Source organism: Haliotis cracherodii, unplaced genomic scaffold (genome assembly GCF_022045235.1).
Source record: "Haliotis cracherodii isolate W230 unplaced genomic scaffold, xgHalCrac1.p SCAF_14, whole genome shotgun sequence".
Classification (NCBI taxonomy): Eukaryota; Metazoa; Mollusca; class Gastropoda; order Lepetellida; family Haliotidae; genus Haliotis; species Haliotis cracherodii.
The window spans coordinates 17,444,780-17,472,440 of NW_027266269.1; the positions used below are offsets into that span (position 1 = coordinate 17,444,780).

The following is a 27,661-nucleotide window of genomic DNA, read 5'->3' on the forward strand; positions in this document are numbered from 1 at the left end:
TTTTCATTGTTTGCGGAAAGACCCAAAGCAACGTAACGTCCTATGAACGCATTGTTTCAAATCATTGCAAATTATATTGCTCATAGATGGTTATGTAATGTCTTTCTTACAATAGACTCACGCCGATGATGTCTCTGGTTGACATCGTGGAATCAACGTTTTCACATATTCTATAGATTCTGAACTTACAATATTGAATCCCTTGGAGCAGAAAATCTCATAGTGGCATGTTGGGTATTTCCAAATAACATGAATCGTAGAAAACAAATATGATTTCAGATAAATTATGAAAGTTTTATTAAACATTCATTAATATCAAGATATCTCATTTGGAACCGACGGCTGAAAGATGTTTGCAAGCCCCGGAGTTTTAAAATCTTATCGAGTTGTGTTGATATCAAAGGACACTCGGGTTAGATTGTCTATTCGTATTCTCCTTCTATATAAGGTCCGTCATGGTTCTTCATTCATTTAGGAGAAGAACCGCGTGTTTCAATTCAGAGGTTTCAAACTTAGATTCCATAACTGAAAATATGATTCGAATTCGAACGCGATAGATTGAGGTTTCAAACATAAAAACTTACAGGTATCGTATCGAAGTATATAGTTCGTATATCGCCAAACAGCTTCCGCTTCAGTTGCTCAAAACTAGTTTGTCAAATCACTACATGCAACCATCTTGTCCTTCAAGAACAGTTCCCAAACCCCATTGTTCAAGAGCCGTATTGAAATCCCAAATGCCACAACACTCTGTAAGAAAAGCTGCAGGGCGTGTCGCTGTAACCGGATCCGGAAGTCTCTCAACACTGCCTGCATGTTATATTTCTGCAACGTAATTTAGCAACAAGATTGTTGTATTGAATATAAGGTGCGTCTTGCAAAACAGGGCAGATGTCAGACTCCGGTGTCAGATCTACACACTAGACTGATACATTGAATGTGAGGTGCGTCTTGCAGAACATGTAACGATGTATTTTGCAACTGTGATAATTATGATAATACTCCTTGTTTCCTGTGACAATGTATGCAATAAGTCGTCCCATAGCGTTCACTCGGCTTCCTACTACAGTGGAGTAGTGATATTGCATGAACCCACTGTAAACCGTGTAACGCCAGATCCCGCCGCATATAGTTCGTATAACAAAACGCTTCTTTAGAGGAAATAAACACGTACATGAACATGACATTTTCAGAAGGATTGAAAAACTATTTATGTTACTGTACTTAAATGTATGTTTATTGGTGTATCTGTCAAATGAGGGTTGTATATGCTTCATGCTTGTCACGCGCCATAAAGAGGTACAACCATGTCTCATTAAAACTGACGGGGTTTGGCATTAATAAGTTTAAGCATTATGTACACCGGCCCAAAATGTCCTGAAATATTATATATCAGGTTTCACTATTTCCGACACAGAAACAATGTACCGGTGTTTCGACACTAATGGCAACGGCGGTTTGTACCTGTTTCACCGCAATGTGGACGCATACGCACAAACACTAACACACATACACACAAGACAGGCACCAACACACACATACACACATGCACTTCCACACGCTCACACACAAACACACCAACACACACATACACACATGCACTTCCACACGCACACACACGCACACACACACACACACACAAGACAGGCACCAACACACACATACACACATGCACTTCCACACGCACACAGACACACGCACAGAAACAGATATCCACACACGCACAGGCGCACGCGCTCACACACACAGACACACACGCTTCAAGAGTGTGAAATGTGTTTTTACTTGGTCAGGAAACGATTTAATTTCAAAACAATAAAGTTATAATGCCGTTTTACCACTGTAGTGTTGTAGGATTTTGTTTTTGTAAATTGTCTTAAGATACTAAAGATGATTAAAAACCCCAGGTAATCTCCTCTTTTTCAGAATGTAAGAAATGCAGACTTTTCGGATCTTTAATGGGTCTGCCTGAGTGACGGCCGCTGTACCCACAGCGAAGTCCGAGGACGGCGAGCGGTGTATTGTGGCACATACGTCAATGTGACAGTTGAGTGACAGTTGCTGTCTCAGAATACCTGAGACTTATTGCCGTGCTTCTTTTAAATATAGGTTATACAGAGGCGGAAACCATGTTTATAGGGGAAAAGTAAAAATGTGAGAATCGTGTCTACTTAACAGCGTTTGGGGCGAACAAGATTTATGCAATAATTTACTTTTACGTTACAATGTACAAGGACCACAGGTGAATCTATGATATGCAAAAAGAGTCGTGTATTCCTAAAAAAGAGACATTAAGGAGTATTTCAAGACTTGTGTATTCATAATCATAATCTAAATGTCATGTTCGGGTGTTACATGACACCGGTGTGCACGTTACAAGGTGCGTATCTCACAGGGAACCTGCACAATCTACAACACTTTCAGGGAACGTGTGTCATGTCTAATGTACTCCGTCACTGTAAATGACCCCAACAATGTTTGGGTCTTATACATATTCCTGATCCAACAAGTTTTTAGAGATATTCCCTGAAAGATTTATATTTTTCGGGGGGTATCTATACAGTAAGGTGTATCTATACAGTAAGGTTTATCTATACAGTAAGGTGTATCTATACAGTAAGGTGTATCTATACAGTAAGGTGTATCTATACAGTGAATTGTATCTATACAGTGAGGTGTATCTATACAGTAAGATGTATCTATACAGTAAGGTGTATCTATACAGTAAGGTGTATCTATACAGTAAGGTGTATCTATACAGTAAGGTGTATCTACACAGTAAGGTGTATCTATACAGTAAGGTGTATCTATACAGTAAGGTGTATCTATACAGTAGAGTGTATCTATACAGTAAGGTGTATCTATACAGTAAGATGTATCTATACAGTAAGGTGTATCTATACAGTAAGGTGTATCTATACAGTAAGGTGTATCTATACAGTAAGATGTATCTATACACCAAGGTGTATCTACACAGTAAGGTGTATCTATACAGTAAGGTGTATCTACACAGTAAGGTGTATCTATACAGTAAGGTGTATCTATACAGTAAGGTGTATCTATACAGTAGAGTGTATCTATACAGTAAGGTGTATCTATACATTAAGGTGTATCTATAAAGTAAGGTGTATCTATACAGTAAGGTTTATCTATACAGTAAGTTGTATCTATAAAGTGATGTGTATCTACACAGTAAGATGTATCTATACAGTAAGGTGTATCTATACAGTAAGGTGCATCTATACAGTGAGGTGTATCTATACAGTGAGGTGTATCTATACAGTGAGGTGTATCTGTACAGTAAGGTGTATCTTTACAGTAAGGTGTATCTGTAAGGTTACCCGAGCTCCACAGCTCAACGCTGACAATATGGTTAACTTGTTGTCATGTTGTTATTGGGCTCTGTTGCTGGCATGGCGCTCGGTACACACAGATTTGTACAGAGATAGGGAGTCCTGTGTTTGCGCACTTCTTGTTGGCTTCCTTGGCCGCCTTGTCTCCCCCACCAGTAACAACATGCTCTCTTCTGATGACGTCAAATGTCTCTTTAAAGTAACCTGCTTTGTTGGTGTTGTCTCATAAGTTTCTGTACTTCACGGCACGTCAAAGTATTTCGTTTTTCTTCAGAAGATAGTGCTGGTAAGGGGACTCTTTCAAGCAGCCGTGGCTTTTAATATCTCGCCTATGATTGTGCTGTGCTCTTCTGTACGTGGCAAGACTCGTTTGTTCTCTTCATAGGTCGTGTACAAGTTCTTTCTCAAAACTCAAAACTCAAAATTGTTATGGTAACCAATGTTTCTGTATTGTATTGAAACAACTTAGGGGAGAATATTGAGTTTTGACCTTCCGGTTATGTATTTGTTATGTATTGTACATTTATGTGTAGCACTGACAGGTATTGCCAACTCTTGTATTGATTGTTGTATTGCCAATCCCGGTTTAGGAAATAAAATTGTGTTTAAATCATCATTTACTCATTTCAATGTTCTAGTACTTCGTGTTTTAACATAACACAAGTGCTTGTAATGACACTGTCTGCCTGTTGTCGGATATCACGTGACCTTGAACACATTACCTTGCTGTACGGCCACTCTATTTTCAAACCCCTCAAATTTTCTACTTCGTGGGAACTAACCTATTTTGGTACCGATCGTTTAGGCAATAATTCATTACACATCCGTGGACAGGGTAATTGCATTTTGACTTTTCCTGTTCATCGTTATGTGACGGAAACTGTCAACACATGTACGCGTGCCCGTTACAAATCATTTGTATATATAATTATATGAATGTCAGTTTTTGCCTACGTTGTGAACATGTATATGGTGCAAGCATTAAAACCAAGAATCTGAAAGGCATAGAGTTAGTGGTTTTAATCAATATAAATTAAAGAACTGTTTAAACAACTGAATCATAACATGAACTATTGTTTTGTTTTAGAATCTGACAGTAAACTTCCCATTTCTTGTAACAAAAGTTTCAATATGTATATACAATGTTATAATACATCTACATTTAGGAAAGTTTAATATATCACAATGTACACTGAACAACAAAAGTTTCTGTGACATTGAATAAGATTTAATGCAAAGTTATGTTTTTTACCAAATCTGAAACAATTTTGGTTTAAAACAGATAAAAGACTCCTGTATATGTTCAAATGGTTTAATTTGCCATACTGACTTCAGAAAATGCGTGATTTCATAAAAAAACATGAACATGCCAAAATGTCAATTTACAAATCAATAGCGTGTGTGTCCGCCTCTGGTTGCGATCCAAACAACACATCTTCGTCTCATGGAATGGACCAGACGTCGCACAAAGTCTTGTAGGATATCTGTCCATATCTGCATGGATCATGTTTCGAAGTTCCTGGAGTGTCTGTGGAACACGTGGTTGACGTCGAAGGCGCCGATCCATCTCATCGCACATGTGCTCGATTGGCAAGAGATCAGGGGAGCGAGCCGGCCAGGGGATGACATTCGCGCTGTTTTGTTGAAGAGATTCCTGAACAAGTCGAGCAATATGAGGCCGGGCGTTGTCATGTTGAAAGGTAATGCCTGGGCCATGACGACGCAAAAACGGTAGAACAACAGGGCCGATGATCTCGTCGTTGTAGCGCTGTCCATTGAAAATTTCCCTCTACCACTATCAAACGGGTCCTCTGTCTTGCTGTAATCAGACCCCATACCATAACACTGCCCACCCCCCACCCCCCCCACCCCCCATTCACCTCGACGTCGGTACACTCGAATCCGTCCATCGCTGTGGCTGAGGTGAAAACGAGACTCGTCGGTGAATAGAACTTGTCCCCACTGCTTTGCCGTCCAGCGTAGACGCTGTCTGCACCACTGTAGACGTGCTTGACGGAGGTTTCCTGTCAAAATGGGACGTCTGGCGGGTCTTCTGGCGACAATCCCTGCACATCTGAAGGCGACGACGTACGGTTTGTGATGATATTCGTCGAAGGCCAGGGATGTTTCTTGCAGTCACTGTTGCTGGCTGGGATCGATTTCGTTTCTTGCAGTCACTGTTGCTGGCTGGAATCGATTTCGTAGGTGTGTTGTTCGAATCCAGTTGTCTTGTCGATTATTGGTTACGCGTGGCCTGCCACTCCGGGGATGGTCTCTGACTGCATTCGTCGTCTTGCAACATCACGTTGACTCGATCCTGCTTCAAGCATACCAATGGCTCGCAGACGCTCATTTTCGGACAGGCATGGCATTTCGTAATGTTGAATAATTGCGTAATTTTGTTGTTTTTCTGGATGGTTGTTGTCAGCACGATGCTAAACAATGCATATGGAATCCCGTTAACGCACATGTTTTTATACCCATTCTTGGGTAGAGAAATGCATGGGCTTGCATTAAAGTCAACTTTTGCATGGAATGTATGCTTTTCTGTAGCAGCTGCGTTTTTGTGACTTGATTCCATACATGTACTACATTATTGAAAACCAAACTTTACTTGTTTGAAAAATACACTAAAATATTGGTGTCACAGGAACTTTTGTTGTTGAGTATACTTTACATGTACATTATATACAAGAATATCTCTTAAGTTCAAAGCTTACAAAGCCATCATGACAGTTAATGAGTAGGAAGTAATAATTGTTTTACTGCATCAGAAACCACATGCAAGTATGATTTATAAACTTGAAATAACAATTGCATTTCTAAGGTAGCTGGGGGGCGGTCGGGTAGCCTAGTGGTTAAAGCGTTCGCTCTTCACGCCGAAGACCCGGGTTCGATTCCCGACATGGGTACAATGTGTGAAGCCCATTTCTGGTGTCCCCCGCCGTGATATTGCTGGAATATTGCTAAAAGCGGTGTAAAACCATACTCACTCACTCACTCACTCTAAGGTAGCTGGACTCTCTGGAATTCATGAAATAGCTGGAATTCCTTAGGTATTGTAAAACAAGTATGGTTAATAAATTCAAGTGTGAACAAAACCAATGTTCCTTAAATCAACACAAGCCCTTCATACAACAAGGACATCAGATCGGTTAATTTTCTGACTGCTTGTCATCCTAAATGTCCTACAGATGTGTAATAACTTGATAATGTCCTACAGATGTGTAATAAAGATGTGTAATAACTTGATAATATCCTACAGCTGTGTAATAACTTGATAATGCCCTACAGATGTGTAATAACTTGATAATGTCCTACAGATGTGTAATAACTTGATGATGTCCTATCTAAGCATGAGAACGTCCTAAAGCCATCTGTCTCCAGCCAATCATAAGTAAATATAAAAGCCATTTTCAACATAACCATAACCAAATCTAGAACAATATTTACATAACCAACATCCTTGATAAACACTAGCTCGAGCTCAATCATCATATATGGACAACCGCCTCAGAATCTGGCTAATGGTTTTCTCTAAGGAATTACATCACCTCTGGGTGAGTATATTTCAATATTCATCAAAGGTTATATGAAATTCATAAAACTTACAAAGTTTATTCTGTTACAGAATTGTTCAGGCACCCAGGTTAATGCCTGACTAGAGAGTGACAAAGAGATACAAAGGAATTTGTAAACTTAGAGGCAGTGTCTTCAAATAGGTATTGTGTGTGTTATGATACTGGTAATGGCTTTCAACATTATCTTGTTTTATAAATATGTCATGTTAATAGAAATGTGTCATAGCAAGAGCCAACAAGCTCAATTTCTACCAAGTAGAATATTTATCAATTACTGTATTAGATTATTATCTATATCATTTCTTTTCCATGTTTACTTAAGGAAGCCGTGATCTTAAAAGAATTTTGCTAATTTTTCCAGTAAATTATTAAAATGACTTTGAAACTTTGTTTAAATACTTGTGTTTTTTTTACTAAAATATTCAAAGCATGATTTTATCATAACTTGGTTGAATTAATTGAAATATTTGCATGAAAGAAGACCATTGACAATGAGTAACTTTTCACGTTAAAAAAATATGACTGCACGAGTAATTTGCAATATCAGATAGGTTGTGGATTTTTGTGATTTTGAAACTAAATGCATATTCAAAAACCTGTAACAAAATTAATAACATCTAAGAGCAGACAGCAATTTCGATCAGACTGAAATAATGGTTCGATTTCGAGCTGCACTGACAGAAATCAGATCACTGTGATAGGTTATCAGCGTGTGACGGCTGTCTCATGTGTCCCCTTTCAGCAATATAACCTGCTGAAATTCGTGCAAATTCTCACCTTTGAGCAGACGTAGGTCTCATGGAAGATTGTGGCGACAGATGGATCGTGAAGCCTACAGCACGCATGCGCCAGTTTTGATTGACAGGTTAGATCTGTTCATTGTCGTATAATTTTTTTAATTTGAAGTTTGAAAGATATACGGGTTTTTTTTCAATTTGACGAGAGGTCGGTCACCAATCTCATTAAAATCAGATATCAGTTCTCGCTACCGCTAAACAAAGATCTGAGGACATCCCATTACGGGTCACGTCAGACCGACCTTTCGCGAACTTTGACCGATCAATGGAATGACAAATCAGAAGGCAGCTTTCTCGTGCTTTACGGCACAAATTTCAAACTGGCGACTACGCTTCGAAACATAATTTGACAAATTCTCGATTACAAATTTGAAACCTGAACAAAAAAAACATTCTTGAATGGCTAATAGATTGTCTAGATTGTAAGGATTCAGTCGTCAAACCCGTAACTATCGTGCCGAATACCCAGTGTTAAAGTTTTCGAGATTGCATGATTAGAAATGCCTTTCCGACTGTCACTTTCATAATCTGGTAAGCGACGGACTGATTGGTCGGATGAAAGGTCGTTCTGACGTGACCCCTAATGGGATGTCTTCAGATCTTTGTTTAGCGGTAGCGAGAACTTCGGTCTGATTTTAATGAGATATGTTCGGTCACCTGACCGCGAAATTGACGTTCATTAGTGTATACTTAAATTGTCCTTGTGTTCACTGAAATTCTGATTAGCTGAAATAGTCACGTGTTATTGCATTAGGCCACGCCCACCGAAGCCGACTACTTTTATTACTACGAAATGTCATGGAATCCAAATATTACAGTCGAAGGAATTCCCTTTACCTTTCCTTTCGTGTATCGTTATGCACAGAGCATTTAGCTAAATTCATACATAAATTCATTGTCCAAACAACCCTTTGAGACCGAAGGCCGAGAAGGAATGAAACAGCAAACGTGCAGGCTCGCTCGCCTTTTTCCCCGCTCGCCTCGGTTCAACTTTCATGTCTTCCGGTTTCATTTCTGACTAGCACTTTTCCAACTGTGTCTTCCCGTACTAAGGGAAGTAATGTTCGAATCTGGCTGTAACTGACAATGTCATTTGAAACAGCCGCCTTCTCCCGGACATATATGTTCCGGCTCGTTACATTCCGACTGTTGCAGTTCTCCCCGCCTTTTGCCTTGATTGACAGGTCCCGTGAACTTTGTTTTGATCCTACTCCCCGTTGATTGGCTACTGACATTGTGGGCGTGTAAAAAAACAACAACATGTGTTGTATTGCGAAATAGCCATATTATGTTTCTAAAAAGATATTCACAACTACTGAATGATGTCGACTATTGACAAATCTACAAAAATTCAAGATGGCCGACAAGTTTCCTACATGTGTGTTTACACTGTTGAATCTTTTAACTCTAAAACAGTGTGCGAGGACTTATATGCATATAGCTTGGCACACTAACTCACTGAAGTTTAGTTAACACTTTAACACTCCGTCACCAGAACCCCCTGATTGCCCAAAATTCCAAGATGGCCGCAAAGTTTCATGGCTAGACGTAGAATATCAATACACTGTTGGTCTCTGATGACACATTTGAGTGATTTGAACTTCTACATTGGGGTAGACCCAAGGATGCATGTAGAATACTCAATCATTTGCATAAATCCAATATAACTAGCAAATATCAATAATTATCTCTTTGATGACATGTTGATTGTTATTGTCTGTATCTACTTATTACCATAAACGCTATAACAAGTTTCGTTTTCATATTGAACAGAAAGGGAATTCCCTCGACTGTAATATTGGGATTCCCAGACATTCCGTAGTAATAAAAGTAGTCCGTCTCGGTGGGCGTGGCTTAATATTTTACATTCATTGGGAAATGAATGCAATAACAGGTGACTATTCCGCTAATCAGAATTCAGGAATTTCAATGAACACAACGAAAATTTAATCATCGGAGTATGAACCTTCATAGAATGAGGGTCAAACATCCTTATGGCCCTCACTCTATGAAGGTTCCTTTAAGGATTGACTGTGTATTTTTGTTGCTTCATTGAGGTATGAATCGAAAGACCGATGAGCAAACTGTATGAATCCGCGTAGTTTATAGTGTCGTATGCGATATTTCTTTAATTTGGACAAATGTAAATGTAAAACTGCAACATGTACGTATTTCTCGGGAAATTCATAGTCAATATTATACGTTCATTTCATAAACGCTCATGAATAACCGTTTCATTTTATTTTATTTCTAAATCTGAATAGATCTGTATTACTTAAACAAAATTATATGATAATATTTTTCGTTAAAATATATGCACACATTTCTGGAAGAATTGTCTTGGTCTTTGAATTGTTTTTTTTATGTCGCTTGATATTCAGAACAGAGATGTCTAACGATTCTCCAGGTGAGCGTTAGTTAAAGGATTAACGAATCATTCCTATCGTTTTGCATTATATAATCAATGGGGTCATCTATTTTTAAATATTGTGATCACAGTATATTAAACTGTTCACTTTATTTCTCCAAGTATTGTAAAAAGTATAAAAATATAACCCGTGCCATGTACCTCGTTGGTCGAACCTTATACGATTATCCTGATAATTCTATTCCAATAGAGCTTTCTTCGCATCTTTTATTATATAATTCTGAGACAAGATGAAGGGAAACAATCACAGAATAATGAACAAATACATGTCAAATATTGAATATACTTTGTTTGTTTTGAACTATTCTTTTTAGTATTTGATAACGTAAAATTGATGCCAAACAGGTGCGTGTCTTGTCCAAAAATACACGGTAAACTAGCTAATTGTTTATCTATTCAAGGCAATATTTACATGGTAAAAGCAGTCATTTTATGTTATGTCGAAAAAGCCTCAGATTCCGTTAAAACACTTCGGCATGTTCCATACCACGAGTGAGTAAGTATGGTTTTACACCGCTTTTAGCAACATTCCAGCAATATCACGGCGGGGGACACCAGAAAAAGGCTTCACACATTGTACCCATGTCGGAAATCGAGCCCGGGTCTTCGGCGTGACGAGCGATCGCTTTAACCACTAGACTACCCGACCGCCCCTCCATACCATTATCCAAAATTAGGGGAGATATCTAATAAACAAAATACCAGTGTCGTCTTTCTCCGAAGTTGTGAAAGATATAAAACCAGCCATGACGTCAAATAGAAGGGTGTCATTTGTAAAAGTAATTCATTACATTTGAAGATTAGGATAGTTCTTCATTATAATGGCGCAACATTAGTCAAATTACACATACACAATCAGGAGAATGTTGGAATCTAAGGACTAATTCATAGGTTAGACAGGGTAATCCATTTCGCTATTAATTACATCTTTTTTATGAAGTACAATTTCATAAAAAAAATTTTTTTATACCTAAACGTAAACAGTTTCAATATCGATATTTGTGTTGGAATAGTTTGGTTCCTTGTAAACAAAACACCACGAAAATGTATTGTCCTTACCCACAGCTAATACTCACAAAGTGACCAGGGCCCACAAATTGCACAAAGCGATCTTAGCGCTACGACTATTGTAAGCCTATGTTAAAGTATGGGAGTTACGATCATCTTAGCGCTAAGATCGCTTTGTGCAAGTGGTTGATTACAATAAACTAGTGCTAAGCATAGCGGAGTTATGCCCCCTTTTCTTTGTACGTGCATAACCTCTGCCGCGACGTCATAGAGGAAAATCAGTTTTCGTCATTTACGGCTGGCTATTTTTTGCATTGAAGTTACATCATTACACATATGCATACAACTTCATTTGATATATATTTATGTTTAGATATTAGGCACTATTTTGTTCGCTCACAGTTTCCGTAAAGCTGCTAAATAAAAAAAATCGTCGCACAGTACTTTTATCCGTGTACGATAAAAAACGGAGAAATTTCTTGTTTTTCAACGCAGGTTAATTTCTCGGACAATAGCAGTGTCTATTTTTCAAACCGGTTTAATATTTGCAGTTAAATTTACACCATCAGACAGGAAATTTAATATTCTCCACCTCTGCGTAATTTTATAGCCAGGGGTAGATCCAGTGCCGCGTGAGCGTAATTATCGCACAAGCTTCACTTTTTCGATCTTAGTAAAATGTGCGTCAGAAAAAAAACTTGGCATCCAGCGGGTTGATATTAAACTTGCTGGCGAGCCGAGGGAACATACATAGACAATACTACACTCATTCTCGTGAGATACCATGTTGACGAAACGAGTGGACTTTCTATGGTATCTGACCGAGAGAAAGCGAGAATGAGTGTGGTATTTTATTTATCAAATATATATCTAAGTGTAAATACATAACAACTTTCGTTCGTTGACAGACCAAACTGAAACCGGTTGCAAAATCTGGTTGTGCATGAATATTGATATATGACCAAATATGGGCACTTTGACATGTTTATGCATATGCATAACAACATGCGCCTGCTGTTCTGTTTGCAAACAAACCAGCACCGACGCTCAAGATCCTTTTGGAAGAAAGTCTTCAACTTATGGTAATTCAAGCGCCATGTTGTTAATACGAAGGACACCTATATGAAAATTTGAAATGTCACATTAGCGCCGCGCTTTGAATATCGGACTGACAGTCGGTCACACTGCCGGGGTCCCGTCTGTGCAATCAAAATGGTTCGGTTTCCTTTATCTATCTTTATCATATCATGTCCGTACCATTTTGGAAGGGGGAAATCAGAGTGTTCGCCAAAGACATTCATGTTAACTGTACCACCCATATATTGAAGACGTGAAAATCAACAAACTCAAATCTGCTTGCATGTCAGTGACAGCTTCGAACGATCGAAGGGCAAGGTCGCCGACGGAATAAAAAAAGACAACCGCGATCCACTCACAGCGTTTTACGCTAGAGATAGGGAATGTTATTGTTCACATTTGGGATGTTTGGGGCTACAAAATCAGAAGTCAGGCACACTTCCACGGAGTTTTCGAATGATTTGTATCGGAACTGCGAACTTTAGTTATCTGGTCGTGCTGTCGTGTTCGTTCATTCACAAACAACGCCTCCCGAAACAGCGCCACAAATACGCTTCAAATGGGACACCGATGGCACAACCGGATCATCCCAAGTAAGTCTCGATATCTGTCCAGATAGTTTAAACAGACTTCATTTCACCACGCCTGTCCTTTTACGTTAAATGAAATTGAAAGTTGCGAAAGTGGTCTGGTGTGTCACCCTCAAGGGACGCGCTCGATCGGCAGTCGTACATTGTAAAATCGATTTATAGATCTAGCTCGATTATATGCTTGTAGAACCTCTATGCATAACTTATATAGAATGCAAACTGAATTTGATGCGTGTGACTATCTTGTTTAGTTTAATAAATTGTTTGTAAATATCTCTCGTTCTCATGAATTTCTTCAGTTCTGCCTTGTAATCGCAAAATGAATGACGTCTCGCGATTTTTTAATGAATGAAAAAAGTAGTTCCGGTGTGACAGAGGTCACAGTTATCCAATCGAAACGAATAAAACAAGGTCAACCTTGTACGACACACGAGTGACGTGCGGATTTAGTATCTTACTACCTGTATCTTCACCACGTGGGTAATAAAGCGGATTCTGAAAGAAGCCATCCGGATTCGGCCAATCCGATTCGGTGTTTTCCCGACGCCAGAGACTGTGCGGTACATAGGCAGCCACTTCCTGTATTTGATTGCGAAACCGCGAAAATGGCAACAAAGCAGACAGAGTTGAAGCCGAAGTGTAAATATGGAGCTAAGTGCTACAGAAGGAATGCTGACCACATCAAAGCCTACAGTCATCCCAAGAGGAAAGCAGACGACGAGGAAGACACTCCAGATTCTCAGACTGGGTGTGGGGTGGGTTGTCTCATACCTAAATCTAGTTTTCGTGCAATTGTCAATCGCACACTACAAGCTGAACAGTGCATGGACGCCTCCCCTGCCACTCCCCCAACGCTTTACCGTGCAAACACACAGAGTATTGTACCTAACCCTAACGATCAGTAAAGGGGATCCAAGGGCTAAGGATAAATTTGGGGGGTAACCTACCCTAACCCAAACCCAAACCCAAACCCAGTTCATTTTTTGGCCCAAACTAATCAATCAGTGATGTGATGTCAGCGAGAGTGACACCGATTGTATCACCGATTGTATCAAAACAACGCCATGACATCGTTCACTCAATACGCTTCATGTTGAGTCAGAGCCCAGTCGGTTACGCTAATGGGACCTAGACTACAACACTAACATTTAGGTACATTATGTGTATAAAATGCATTACTATGTATTTCTAATAGTTACATACCTATTCCAAAATACAAAAAACGACTGTAGTTCGCTCAAAAAAATTTGGGCGAGTCGGGTCAAAATCTTTTTAGGTGAGTCAGATTTTAGGCGAGGCGGGTGTATCCCACCCTAACACGAATACACCAAAGGATCGAAGAGGAACGCGCGATCAGTAAAGGAGGGTCACAGTCGGCAGCTCTAAGCCAAATATAGCACTTTACTATTTCCTAAGGATTAGAAATAACCCGAGTTCTTAAAAATCGTACATATGCACAAATGCAAATCAAATAAACTTAATATTTTGTACGAAATTCTACAAAGTTTCAGGAAGATATGAAATGGAGATAAGAAGGGTGACTACTGAGATAAGGTGTCGACCTATGAGATCAAAGATTATTGATTCCTTTTCTCTTGGGAATAGAAATGTGTATGCATGTGTAGATTACCAAGATGTGGTCTTGTGACAGAAGTACAAGAGAGCAAATGAAAAGATGGAATAAACGATCACTCTTGATATGTCCAAATTTTGCCAGGAATAAGGCACCTAAAAATAGCCTGTGTACTATCGCTGTGCAGAATTACTGCTAGATTGCCTACTAATCTGATATAACATTCATCTTTCTGATATAGTATTCATTTTCATCCTGTGTCTGACTGACCAATGAACTAAGGTACAATTTCCTTGCATCACACCTCAAGGTTACATACCATGATGGGCTCATCTGTGCATGGGGACTCCCCTTGTGTCTCCACTCCGTGTCAACCAAGTGGCCTAGTAATCACCATGTATTAACCCTGACTATATGTATAATATATGTACTTTTTAAAATAAAACTAGAAACATGCAAACTATATTTATCCCTCCTCGATTCAAGACTTCCCCCCCGAGAACATAACTGTGATTGTTTGAGTATATTTGGTTTGACTTGCTAATTCAGGATCAGCCAAAGAAGATAAGAGCTGCCCCAGACACCCCGAACAAGGACAAGCCAACAAAGTCGGATGTCGACCCAGACACCACAAGCAAGGGAGTCCCTGAAGAAAAAACAGATGAGGACAATGCGGATGAAGAGGATGGTAGGACTAGATTAGCAGAAAAGATCAGTGTAAACTCTAGCTGCAGAAATTGCCTATGCCAAAAGCTTTTGAGTTTACTGGCCCGAAATTGTCTCTTGGCATCATTTTCAGTAGATTTGGTATTAATGTATGGATTATCTTGGCTGAACATATAAGACACAAAAATTGTTTTCTAGATTAGGGTTTTGGACAATAGGCTGAAGTCACATACTGCAGAGATAGTAAGGCACATGTGTCTACTAGCCCCCCCGAATAGTCATAACATATAGTAATACCCCAAAATATTTCGAATTCTACAAGCCTTACGATACCTTTAACAGTAACAAAACTGGTCTGGGCTGCAGAATAGAGCAAATATCCTTCCCTGCACCAGAAATGAGAAAGGGATCATTTTCAGAAAGATAGGGTTGTGATAAGCCACAGGAACATATAGACAACAACTTTTCTCACGAAAAGACTCTTCTGAATATTTTCAGAATTGCAGCCTTGTTTCCCTGGGTGTACAGACTCCTTGTAGGATACAGGTGTCGGGTACAATACTGGTACATGTGGCTGATCCAGCAACTTAAGGGAATGTTTTGGAAATCAGTAACATCAGCACAGCTTGACAAATATTATGCAATTATACTGAAATTATGGTTTGAGAGTGTTAAAACAAACTCAAATCAAAAGTGTTAACATTTTGTCACAAACTGAAAAAATATTTTGTGATTGTTGAAACTGTCAGTGTCATCGTTCTTTTGCTTTGAAACCATGCTACCGGTACATATGTCGGTGTACAAGGGTTGATTGATCAGTTCTGAGACTCGCCAAGAAGGAATTTCATAATCATGAAATCTTTTGTCGTGGACATTACGTGATGTCATAGATGTATATCCACTTAAAACTTGAGTCAATTGAGCAAATTGTTTCTCTGTGTCTCTGACTTTTGAAAAATGGACAAACTTGGGGAACGTGCAGTGATCAAGAACTTGCAGAACAAGGGCTTAAAACCAAAAGACTACCCTATTATTGGAATCTTTCTCAATACAACCTTTTCAAAATAGATATACAGTATATTACAGTTATAATGAACTGAAAGGGACTGCTAATTTTAGTTTGTTATGACTGAAGTTGGGTATTAGCATATATACCATGTGTATACAGCATATATACAGCATATATACAGCAAATGGCTAGGACAAAAATAAGCCAGTTCATTATATCCGTCAATTCATTACCATCATGTTTGTTTTAAACGTACTCTACTGTAGAATTAAAACTTGAATCGAAACCTGGGTATGCATACTGTCTTGAATTGTCTAGTGCATCATGCCTCCCTTGATCTCATCACAGATCATGACAGGGCTGGTAGGTTAGTTTGGGGAGCAAAGGGACTGTGAAACTTCATAACAAGATTGCTGTAAAAGGTGACTCTGCTTGTCATAAAAGGCGACTAAGGGGATCAGGTGGTTAGGCTCGCTGACTTGGTTGATGCATGTCATCGATCCCAATTGCATGGATCGATGATCATGATATCAATCACTGGATTGTCTGGTTCAGACTCGATTATTTACAGACCGCCGTCATATAGCTGGAATATTGCTGAGTGCAAACAAATAAACAAATATCATGACAAGAACTCCGAGATGATGGATGGTTTGTTTGCCCCCAGTGAGTGAGAGTGATGAGGAAGATGCGGACGCCTCGCCGGCGAGCGTGAAGCAGTACATCCAACACAAGTACCTGGTCGAGATGCCGCAGGACTTCTATGATTTCTGGGAATTCTGTAAGGCCGAAGACTCTGCTGCTCCCACAGGTGAGAGGATGACATGGGAATTCCAGTGTCTCATCTCTGTAATTGACCAGGGCGTCGTACAAGGTGATCTCAGCACTTTAGTCATCATAACTCCAATAGCCCAATGCAGACTTACGGCATTAGCAGCATGAAGGCTGTTTTGTATAACGGCACCCAGGGGGTGAAATATTTCAATTAGATGTAAACAACCAGGGGACGGGGCAAGCAAGAGGGAGCTCTGGTGTATACAGGTCCTAACAAATAGTGGAATAGTTAAGACCATTGAAAGCTACTGACTGTGAAGGCTGTTCTCCCACAGATGTGTTCAAGAGGGTGCTCGGATTCCAGCTGGTCGGTCCATTCGACATCATGGCAGGGAAGCATGAAGGCGTCACTCACAACTCTCGGGGAAAGAAGCCCAACTACCTACGACACTGGCGATACTACTACGACCCTCCAGAGTTCCTCACTGTCATCAGGGGAGACGATGACACACAGTTCCACATCGGCTACTATAGGTGAGACACACAGTTCCACATCGGCTACTATAGGTGAGACACACAGTTCCACATCGGCTACTATAGGTGAGACACACAGTTCCACATCGGCTACTATAGGTGAGACACACAGTTCCACATCGGCTACTATAGGTGAGACACACAGTTCCACATCGGCTGCTGCAGGTGAGACACACAGTTCCACATCGGCTACTATAGGTGAGACACACAGTTCCACATCGGCTACTATAGGTGAGACACACAGTTCCACATCGGCTACTATAGGTGAGACACACAGTTCCACATCGGCTGCTGCAGGTGAGACACACAGTTCGTATCGGCTACTACAGGTGAGACATTTTAGCAGTGTACCACCATGGCTACAACAGGTGAGCCATTCTAGCAGTGTACCACCATGGCTACAACAGGCGAGACATTCCAGCAGTGTACCACCATGGCTACAACAGGTGAGACATTCTAGCAGTGTACCACCATGGCAACAACAGGTGAGACATTCTAGCAGTGTACCACCATGGCTACAACAGGTGAGACATTCTAGCAGTGTACCACCATGGCAACAACAGGTGAGCCATTCTAGTAGTGTACCACCATGGCTACAACAGGTGAGACATTCTAGTAGTGTACCACCATGGCAACAACAGGTGAGACATTCTAGCAGTGTACCACCATGGCAACAACAGGTGAGACATTCTAGCAGTGTACCACCATGGCAACAACAGGTGAGACATTCTAGCAGTGTACCACCATGGCAACAACAGGTGAGACATTCTAGCAGTGTACCACCATGGCAACAACAGGTGAGACATTCTAGCAGTGTACCACCATGGCAACAACAGGTGAGACATTCTAGTAGTGTACCACCATGGCTACAACAGGTGAGACATTCTAGCAGTGTACCACCATGGCAACAACAGGTGAGACATTCTAGCAGTGTACCACCATGGCTACAACAGGTGAGACATTCTAGCAGTGTACCACCATGGCAACAACAGGTGAGACATTTTAGCAGTGTACCACCATGGCTACAACAGGTGAGACATTCTAGCAGTGTACCACCATGGCTACAACAGGTGAGACATTCTAGCAGTGTACCACCATGGCTACAACAGGTGAGACATTTTAGCAGTGTACCACCATGGCTACAACAGGTGAGACATTCTAGCAGTGTACCACCATGGCTACAACGGGTGAGACATTCTAGTAGTGTACCACCATGGCAACAACAGGTGAGCCATTCTAGCAGTGTACCACCATGGCTACAACAGGTGAGACATTCTAGCAGTGTACCACCATGGCTACAACAGGTGAGACATTCTAGCAGTGTACCACCATGGCTACAACAGGTGAGACATTCCAGCAGTGTACCACCATGCCTACAACAGGTGAGACATTCTAGCAGTGTACCACCATGGCTACAACAGGTGAGACATTCTAGCAGTGTACCACCGTGGCTACAACAGGTGAGACATTTTAGCAGTGTACCACCATGGCTACAACAGGTGAGCCATTCTAGTAGTGTACCACCATGGCAACAACAGGTGAGCCATTCTAGTAGTGTACCACCATGGCTACAACAGGTGAGACATTCTAGCAGTGTACCACCGTGGCTACAACAGGTGAGACATTTTAGCAGTGTACCACCATGGCTACAACAGGTGAGCCATTCTAGCAGTGTACCACCGTGGCTACAACAGGTGAGACATTCTAGCAGTGTACCACCATGGCTACAACAGGTGAGACATTCTAGCAGTGTACCACCATGGCAACAACAGGTGAGCCATTCTAGTAGTGTACCACCATGGCTACAACAGGTGAGCCATTCTAGCAGTGTACCACCATGCCTACAACAGGTGAGACATTCTAGCAGTGTACCACCGTGGCTACAACAGGTGATGTGTGTGTTGTTGTTTGCAGGGATGAGTGTGTGTGTTGTTTGCAGGGATGACATGTGTGTTGTTGTTTGCAGGGATGACCCAAAGGAGATGCCAGTGTTTCTGGCAGCAAATGCTGCCAAGACAAGCTGTACCCTCACACCAAGGGGAGACAACCTGTTTGCGGCTGTCAGGTATGTTACCTCAGAGCTCCAGATAAGCTTTTGGTGTTGTGGGTATTTTACCCATGCATTTTTTAAAATCATTGGGTATCAGTAATTCTATCTAGGTATTCAATTTTCTGTTACCCACTAGTTTTTATACATGTGGGTATTTAAGTTAAATATTTAAAAAACACTATTCATCTAGTCCCTGCAAACTAGGGTTCGAGAGCTTTATAGGACTTAAAAATACCACAATACTTCCTCAAGAAAGTGTGATGGCAAATGATCATGATGTAACTGTCATCGTGGAGTTTGGCAAGGTTGAAGGAATGCCCATTTATAATTTCAAGATAAGTTGCTGATTTGCTAATCGAATACGCAGGGATACTTCACAATATATTGATGATACGCACAAGTTATATTTTTGTAGCGAATCTGTAATGTTCGTTGCGTATTTAATACGCTTGGGTTTTATTTTACTGCATATTTCTGCATTTTTAAAGCTTATTTTACGATGATACGCAGCTTATCTGGAGCTCTGTACCTTGATTACTTATCCAGACAAACATGGATTTAACCCACTCGTGACCAACTCGTGTAATTCTCGGTCACACCGTACAGCGACCCGTGCCATACAAGCACAAAAGGGCATTGCTAAAAGAATTGTCAACTTGTTGCATAACGATTCACATTCACATTTCATATGTCATTTTTGGTATTTTTTTAAATGCAAGACATATGTAAGATCAAAAATTATTCCTGAGGGATTCTTTGACCAAAGTACTTGAAGTCAAATGCGCACACTGATTGGTTTGTCTTATTTTCACACATGACATTCATTGATAGGGGGACGAGACTTCTTGCAGGTTACAGAAAGTGATGAAGCTAACGGCCATTGTCAACTCTTTTTTGTCCTTAATTCAGACAAATCCAAATATCAGTCACCCAGAACAGGTGGAGAAATCCCATGGAAGGTCAGGGTTTTGTTTTTTGCATCATGGATCCGACGACCACATTTTCTCCAAACTTGAAAGAAATAAAGTAATCCAAATTTCCACTTTTTACACGCAGTATTATTTTCAGATTACTTATCACCTATAACACTTATGATGCTCAATTTGACATAAGTATTAGTATTTGATGTTTGTTCTCTGTTCAGCTGATGTTTGTGCTCTGTTCAACTGATGTTTGTGCTCTGTTCAGTTGACGTTTGTGCTCTGTTCAACTGATGTTTGTGCTTTGTTCAGCTGATGTTTGTGTTCTGTTCAACTGATGTTTGTGCTCTGTTCAGCTGATGTTTGTGCTCTGTTCAACTGATGTTTGTGCTCTGTTCAACTGATGTTTGTGCTCTGTTCAGCTGATGTTTGTGCTCTGTTCAACTGATGTTTGTGCTCTGTTCAGCTGGTGTTTGTGCTTTGTTCAACTAATGTTTGTGCTCTGTTCAGCTGATGTTTGTGCTCTGTTCAGCTGATGTTTGTGCTTTGTTCAGCTGATGTTTGTGCTCTGTTCAGCTGATGTTTGTGCTTTGTTCAGCTGATGTTTGTGCTCTGTTCAGCTGGTGTTTGTGCTTTGTTCAGCTGATGTTTGTGCTCTGTTCAGCTGATGTTTGTGCTCTGTTCAGCTGATGTTTGTGCTCTGTTCAGCTGGTGTTTGTGCTCTGTTCAGCTGATGTTTGTGCTTTGTTTAGCTGATGTTTGTGCTCTGTTCAGCTGGTGTTTGTGCTCTGTTCAACTGATGTTTGTGCTTTGTTCAGCTGATGTTTGTGCTTTGTTCAGCTGATGTTTGTGCTCTGTTCAGCTGGTGTTTGTGCTCTGTTCAGCTGATGTTTGTGCTCTGTTCAGCTGGTGTTTGTGCTCTGTTCAGCTTCTACATGAAGGAGAGACTGAAGGGGAAGGAGCTGGGTGGAGGGGATCGTAAGTGGCTGGAGGGTGTGTCCCAGAGGTTGGGGGAGCAGGCTGGGGTGCTGGGACTCTCTCTGGACACACGTACCAAGGCAATGAAGCGCCGACAGAAGAAGGTGGTCTGTGACAGCTTCCATGGTGCAGGCATCGTCGTCCCCGTCGATGAGAATGAGATCGGCTACAGACCAGTACCAGAAACTCCAGGTGAGAAATATTACATGTTTTCTGTTACTGTTCCTATGTTAACAGAGTGGTGTACTTGGCTGTAAACTGTAGCAGGGCACACATCTGTAGTGAGCAGTGTTTGAAATAGTTTTACAACCCATCAAGGCAGTAGGGCAGGTGATGCATCAGTGTTGCATGCCCATCTTTAAAGTTACGTACCCGCATTCAGACATAAGAGACAGTTGAAATAATGCAAACAACTACTTAAAAATAACAAGAGTCATCAGAAGATGACAATAGCAAAAGGCATCACTTCAACCTTGGAAGAAGGTTGGCGGGCGGGCAGGCGGGCAGGCGGGTGGAAAGGCACACAGGCAGTCGGGCAGGCGGTTAGTTATTTCAGGCCCTGGTTGTGAGACCAGGAGTATTTACCGGTGCAGCATCCCCCTTGCCCCCCTTGACACCATTTCATCTGTGGATGCTCCCTCATCTGAAGCCATCCAACTGAGCGCAAGTCAGTTTGGTCAGATTGAGGTCAGTGGTCCTTTGACCATGACAGGAACTGATTGCCTATCTAGATATGTATCGTATCGTGACCAGAATATCGAGATACGTATCGTATCGTGACTTTCCTATATCGTTGCAGCCCTAGCTAGTAGTGGGGCTCAACATGTGTGTTCCATTTGCTTTAGATTTGTAAATTTGGACCTTGATTTAACCTTTACTTTAAAGTGAAACTTCTTATGTCCATTACTCAGATATTTTTGCTAAAGGGGCATTTGTGGTCGGGACTGCTGATACGAGTGATGTGACAGGTCAATATGAGGTCATGCTAACACACAAACTTCATTGTTTTAATATGTAAACGGGGGACGTCATGTAAACACCCACCCACATGGGCCATTTAATAACAAGGACATCAGTTTTCATTGTAATAAATATCCATCAAATGATTCCAAGACTTTTCAAGAAATGCGTAGGTCTTTGTTTCAAAATCTACCTGCCATGTCACTTCACATCTTTAAAAAATGATACTGTGGCATGCCCACAATTTATGTTTTTATTCCAGTCCAACACAAATTAGTTCTGGCTTAGAACGAAATACGTTTATCCTGATGAATAAGAGCAAAAAAACATAATATGTATCACGGCACCAATCGTTATCCTGTGGTGTACGGTTTATCTGCAGTTTATGAATAGCTTTTCTCACAATATATACGGCAATCGTGATTTCAACAGTGTGGTTCTTTTTTGTTGTGTTCGTCTTGCCTTCACCTGGAAATGTCATCGTGAAAACCTTGGTATTGGTCAAAAATATTTTCAAGTAATGAAAGTAGTTTTTTGTCATTTCTGTCAAATGTTTTCATTGCCCATTAGCAATGTGTTTTGGCAAAGTCACACTTGTCTAAAAGCTCCTCATGCCGAAGTCACTCAATCCATGAAACTTTGAACGTCCCAGTGACCCAGATTCCCTGTTGATTGGCATACCAAGTGTGATGTTCATCAACAATGTTGCTCTCAGATGCCCTTTTTTCCCATGTCAATGCCTGAACAATCTTCCTGGTCATTTCAACAATGTAATACACACAGCCTGGCTGCCTCACTCAAGGGGTCATCACAAGATTCCTTTGAAATACCAACCCACGTGTTCAGGATTATAACCTTGGGATGAATAAATAAATTAATTTGCATTTTTAGGAAAAAAATGTTTTCGTGAATACTTTTATGTAACATGCTGTACATGGTATTTTTAGATTGCACTGCAGACTTCTTCTAATTACTTTCTACAACCTTTCTGACCAAGCGAAGTCCTAGCAACCCACCTCGTGAGCGCATCCGAGTTGGATTGCTGATTACAAATGTCAAGAACTTTGCAAGTTCACTTGTCTTCAATATGAGCAACAAAACATTTTCATGTGACGCTTAATTTGATCAGGGGAGCATTTGGTCATTTCGATTTTGACATTAATGACTTTATCGTTGAGAAAGTTCCAGTTCAAGATGACATCATTCCGACTGCTAACTCGAATCAACAAGATGGCGCCTCTCTTCCCAGTGCAACAGAAACTTTGACAAATTCAGTGCCGATTCTTGGGATTAGTGTATCAGTGTCATGGCCAGATTTCATTTTGGAACCAGATGAAGCTGAATATGTCTGTTCACACTGCTTTTGTCGACCATGCGAGACATAGCACAGGCAATCGCAGTTAAGGAATGGTGCGGCCACCATGTTGCAGAAATTTGTCGAATCGAAAGCAGTGCTACAGATACTTCTGGACTGAGCTAAATAGACAAAGTGTTTGGAGAGATCGTAGATACTCGGACTTGAAGAAACGGATATTAAATGTATCAACAGATGAAGGATTGGTGTGGACTGTAGCATTATTGCTGTTCAGGGTAAATACCCAGTCTAGGTTAGAGTTAGCTCCCCTATGTTTGCGTATTACGTCATGAGGGGATGTCATGATTTGTGTGGGGACTCGAGTGGACGCCATGCTGGCTGACGCATGTAACTCCGGTTAATAGATCATACTCAGTCTTAGTGTCAACGTAACACAACATGGACAAAACAGGAAGTGATGCCAGATTGTATTTTAGAACATGTGTGGGAAGTTTATCCAAATCCATCGAACAAAGAATACATGGGACACATGTGGATCTAATGTTCAAACTTTTATGTGTGAAAATTATGTGAAAGAAATGAAATCTATAATGACATTTATCTTGGAATATGTGTATTGGAGTTTTGTTTATCGTAAGTACAATATTATCTATTGTAGGTCAAAACATCTAGTATATTTCGTTATCCATTTATCAGTTGCTTATGTGCATTGTTATGTTGATACTATTGACATATTCATATATTGTAGTCAAGCTAAGCAATATTGGCTCAACTTCTGGTTTTGCAAATTAGGTCTCTTCCTAAACACTTGTTTAAAGTGAGTGAGTATGGTTTTACACCACTTTTAGCAATATTCCAGCAATATCATGGTGGGGGACACCAGAAGTGGGCTTCACACATTGTACCCATTTCGGGGATTGAACCCAGGTCTTTGGCGTGACAAGCGAACACTTTAACCACTAGACTACCCGGCTGCCCCACTTGTTTAATCTATGTAATGATTGAAGTTTTAGAAATATAATCTGATTATTTTATGGTATAGATCTAACTGTTGAATGCAAGTGACCATTAGTGTGGTTATCAAGGTTTGTCATTCAAGTTGATATAAAGTTTGACGGACAGTGATGATCTTGTTTACATATGGTTTTCAAAAGGCTTATCTCGACACTCGGTTGTGTTTACATTGTCAGTCATTGTTCGAAACTGAAATACCGCCACCTTGCGGGCTATTTATAGTCAGGAGGGGGCTTTAAAATATGATGACATTTGCAGTAGTGTGGTATTAGTGTTGTAGTGGTGCATAGCTTATATCATGTTACAGTTGTTTGAAATGTCATATACTTTGGCCTTGTTTGACCTTGCACTTAGACTCTCTCACAATGCATGTTTGCCTCCGTAAACTTCTCTGAAACTGCCAAATTGACGTCCATCTTGAATTTTTGTAGATTTATCAATATTTGAAAACATTCTGTAGTTGTGAATATCTTTTAGAGAAACAATAATATTATTTTATGTATCAATGAGAAACTATGTTTATTCCTATTTTACTGTTTAACAATAAATATATAACACTATTTTATTCCTAAGGATTTTAGTATAGACATATACAAAAATCTGATGAAAATATCACTGCACTATCAATTTTACTGTACACAGGTATGAATGTAAATGTTTTCTATAATACTCTTGCAGGAGAAGTTGACTATGTCAGTGCTTGTGGATAGTTATGATGCCCCCAACAGTCAACCCTAGAATAGCATGCCTTTCCAACTTAGCATTAATCTTGTCAGTCTCACATCTTTTCTTCTGCTGTCCAGGTGACCTGAAGAAGATCCTGAAGAAAATTGTGGAGGCACGGACGGAGACGGAGAGGAACAAGTTCTTCGACCCGCTGCAGGAGCTGATCACGCTGGTGCAGTTTGCCAACGATGAGTGCGACTACGGTGAGGGTCTGGAGCTGGGGATGGACCTGTTCAGCTTCGGTGGCAAGGTCTTTCACTCCACCATCCTCCATCTCCTTCCCCTTGCCTACCAACTACTTCGACGAACTCAGTATGCCAAGATCATCTCTACTCACTTGCGACACCGGCGACATACTGCTGACCTGAGTGAACTGGACTAGATGCCGAGTCACTGAAAATAATGGGTTATGAATGATCAACATCTGTAAATTTGTATGATAAATTTTTAGAAACAGACAGACTTTCTGCTTCTTTTATGAAACTAAGAATACATTTTCTGAGTAGCATTGAAACTCCTTGTCTGCATATCAAGGAGAAGATGGGTGCTTTGCTGTCTGAGCAATCCTGGCAGATGTGAGGCTTTCTTGTGATTTACCCATTGTTTGAATACCCTACTATGTGAGAGGAGACTGATGATGTGATGTTAATGTGATCTAGTCTCAGCAGTCTAAAAGCCAATATTTGGGCCAATGCAGCATTCCAGCAATATCACAGTGGGGGACACCAAATTACGGCTTCACCCACTGACCCATGTGGGGAATCAAACCCGGATCTTTCGCGTAATGAGAAAACACTTCAACCACATGTTGCGACACCACCCAACATTAGATAGGAAGGGTACAGTGGTGGAATTGTCAAGCAAGGGTTGGGTCTTCGCTTTCTGTAATTTTTTTTTCTGTTTGGCATTTAGTGGGGCCAAAGATATCTCGGTAGTAACTTAGAAAAGTTGGGTGTGTCTCTACTCACTTTTTACGATATTTCTAATCAGATTGGGCATGTGTCGTCTACAAGGTGATATGTCTCTCAAGAGCTACTGACATGTTTCAAACTGATAGAGCTCAAGAAGATCATCAATATCTTCAATGTGTCTCAGCCTGTTATTTGCAGACAAAGGAACAGTTGTTTGCCGTAACAAAATGTTTATGAACGGCCTGCACAAGTCAGTTGGTCAGAAACCAGGTTTTACGAAATCAAGCCCGATCAATTCGCTGTTCGGTTGCTCATGGTCAGGGTAAATCCTCTAAATGCAGCTATCTACACACTCAGCGACCATGTGTTGCACCACCTTATCAAATTGACACTTCTACAACATGCCAATGAACATAGGAATTGGGGTAATTGCCAATGGTCTGTAGTAATAATTTCAGATGAGGTCAGATTCACTGGATACGCGTGGACGTGTGTGTAAGCGTCCGAAAGAACGTCCTGCGATCTACTCTGTTATGATATGGGTCGAGATCACTATGCCTGCCAGAACACCATTGTATATTTATACATGAAAGCGTCTCTGGATAGTACTACCGGGTCAACATACTGGCATCAATAGTTGTACAACCTGCATTCCATGCTGGTCCACGTATTGTCTTCAAGGTGATAACACTTCACTTTGACATGGACTTGACTACTAACCCACCTATCCATTCATAACCACCACCCAACACCACCACTCAACACCAACCATCACTCAACACCACCACTCAACACCAACCACCACTCAACACAACCACTCAACACCAACCATCACTCAACACCACCACTCAACACAAACCACCACTCAACACAACCACTCAACACCAACCATCACTCAACACCAACACTCAACACAAACCACCACTCAACACCACCACTCAATGCCAACCACCACTCAACACCAACCATCACTCAACACCAACCACCACTCAACACCAACCAGCACTCAACATCAGCACTCAATGCCAACCGCCACTGAACACCATCACTCAACACCAACCACCACTCAACACCATCACTCAACACCACCACTCAACACCACCACTCAACACCATCACTCAACACCATCACTCAACACCAACCATCACTCAACACCAACCACCACTCAACACCAACCATTACTCAACACCATTCATTACTCAACACCAACCACCACCACCACTCAACACCAACCACCACTCTACACCATCACTCAACACCACCACTCAACACCAACCATTACTCAACACCATCGCTCAACACCAACCGTCACTCAACACCAACCACCACTCAACACCAACACTGAACACCAACCACCACTCAACACCAACACTGAACACCAACCACCACTCAACACC

The 27,661-nt window shown here is 40.8% G+C and overlaps 1 protein-coding gene across 1 annotated transcript; it reads left to right on the plus strand.

The window, feature by feature from the left end:
- Nucleotides 1–13,360: 13,360 nt before the first annotated feature.
- Nucleotides 13,361–25,798, plus strand: LOC139460596 (histone PARylation factor 1-like). The gene is made up of 7 exons (XM_071242064.1): nucleotides 13,361–13,589; nucleotides 14,957–15,095; nucleotides 16,750–16,893; nucleotides 17,192–17,390; nucleotides 19,357–19,455; nucleotides 21,289–21,530; nucleotides 25,431–25,798. The coding sequence occupies exons 1-7, from the start codon at nucleotides 13,440–13,442 to the stop codon at nucleotides 25,733–25,735; spliced, it is 1,278 nt and encodes a 425-aa protein (XP_071098165.1). The 5' UTR covers nucleotides 13,361–13,439; the 3' UTR covers nucleotides 25,736–25,798.
- The last annotated feature ends 1,863 nt before the right edge of the window (nucleotides 25,799–27,661 follow it).

Coding starts and splice junctions, on each gene's coding strand:
- LOC139460596 (XM_071242064.1), top strand. CDS start 13,440: ATGGCAACAAAGCAGACAGAGTTGAAGCCGAAGTGTAAATATGGAGCT. Junction 13,590..14,956: donor ATTCTCAGACTGGGTGTGGG/GTGGGTTGTCTC, acceptor TTGCTAATTCAG/GATCAGCCAAAGAAGATAAG. Junction 19,456..21,288: donor AACCTGTTTGCGGCTGTCAG/GTATGTTACCTC, acceptor TGCTCTGTTCAG/CTTCTACATGAAGGAGAGAC.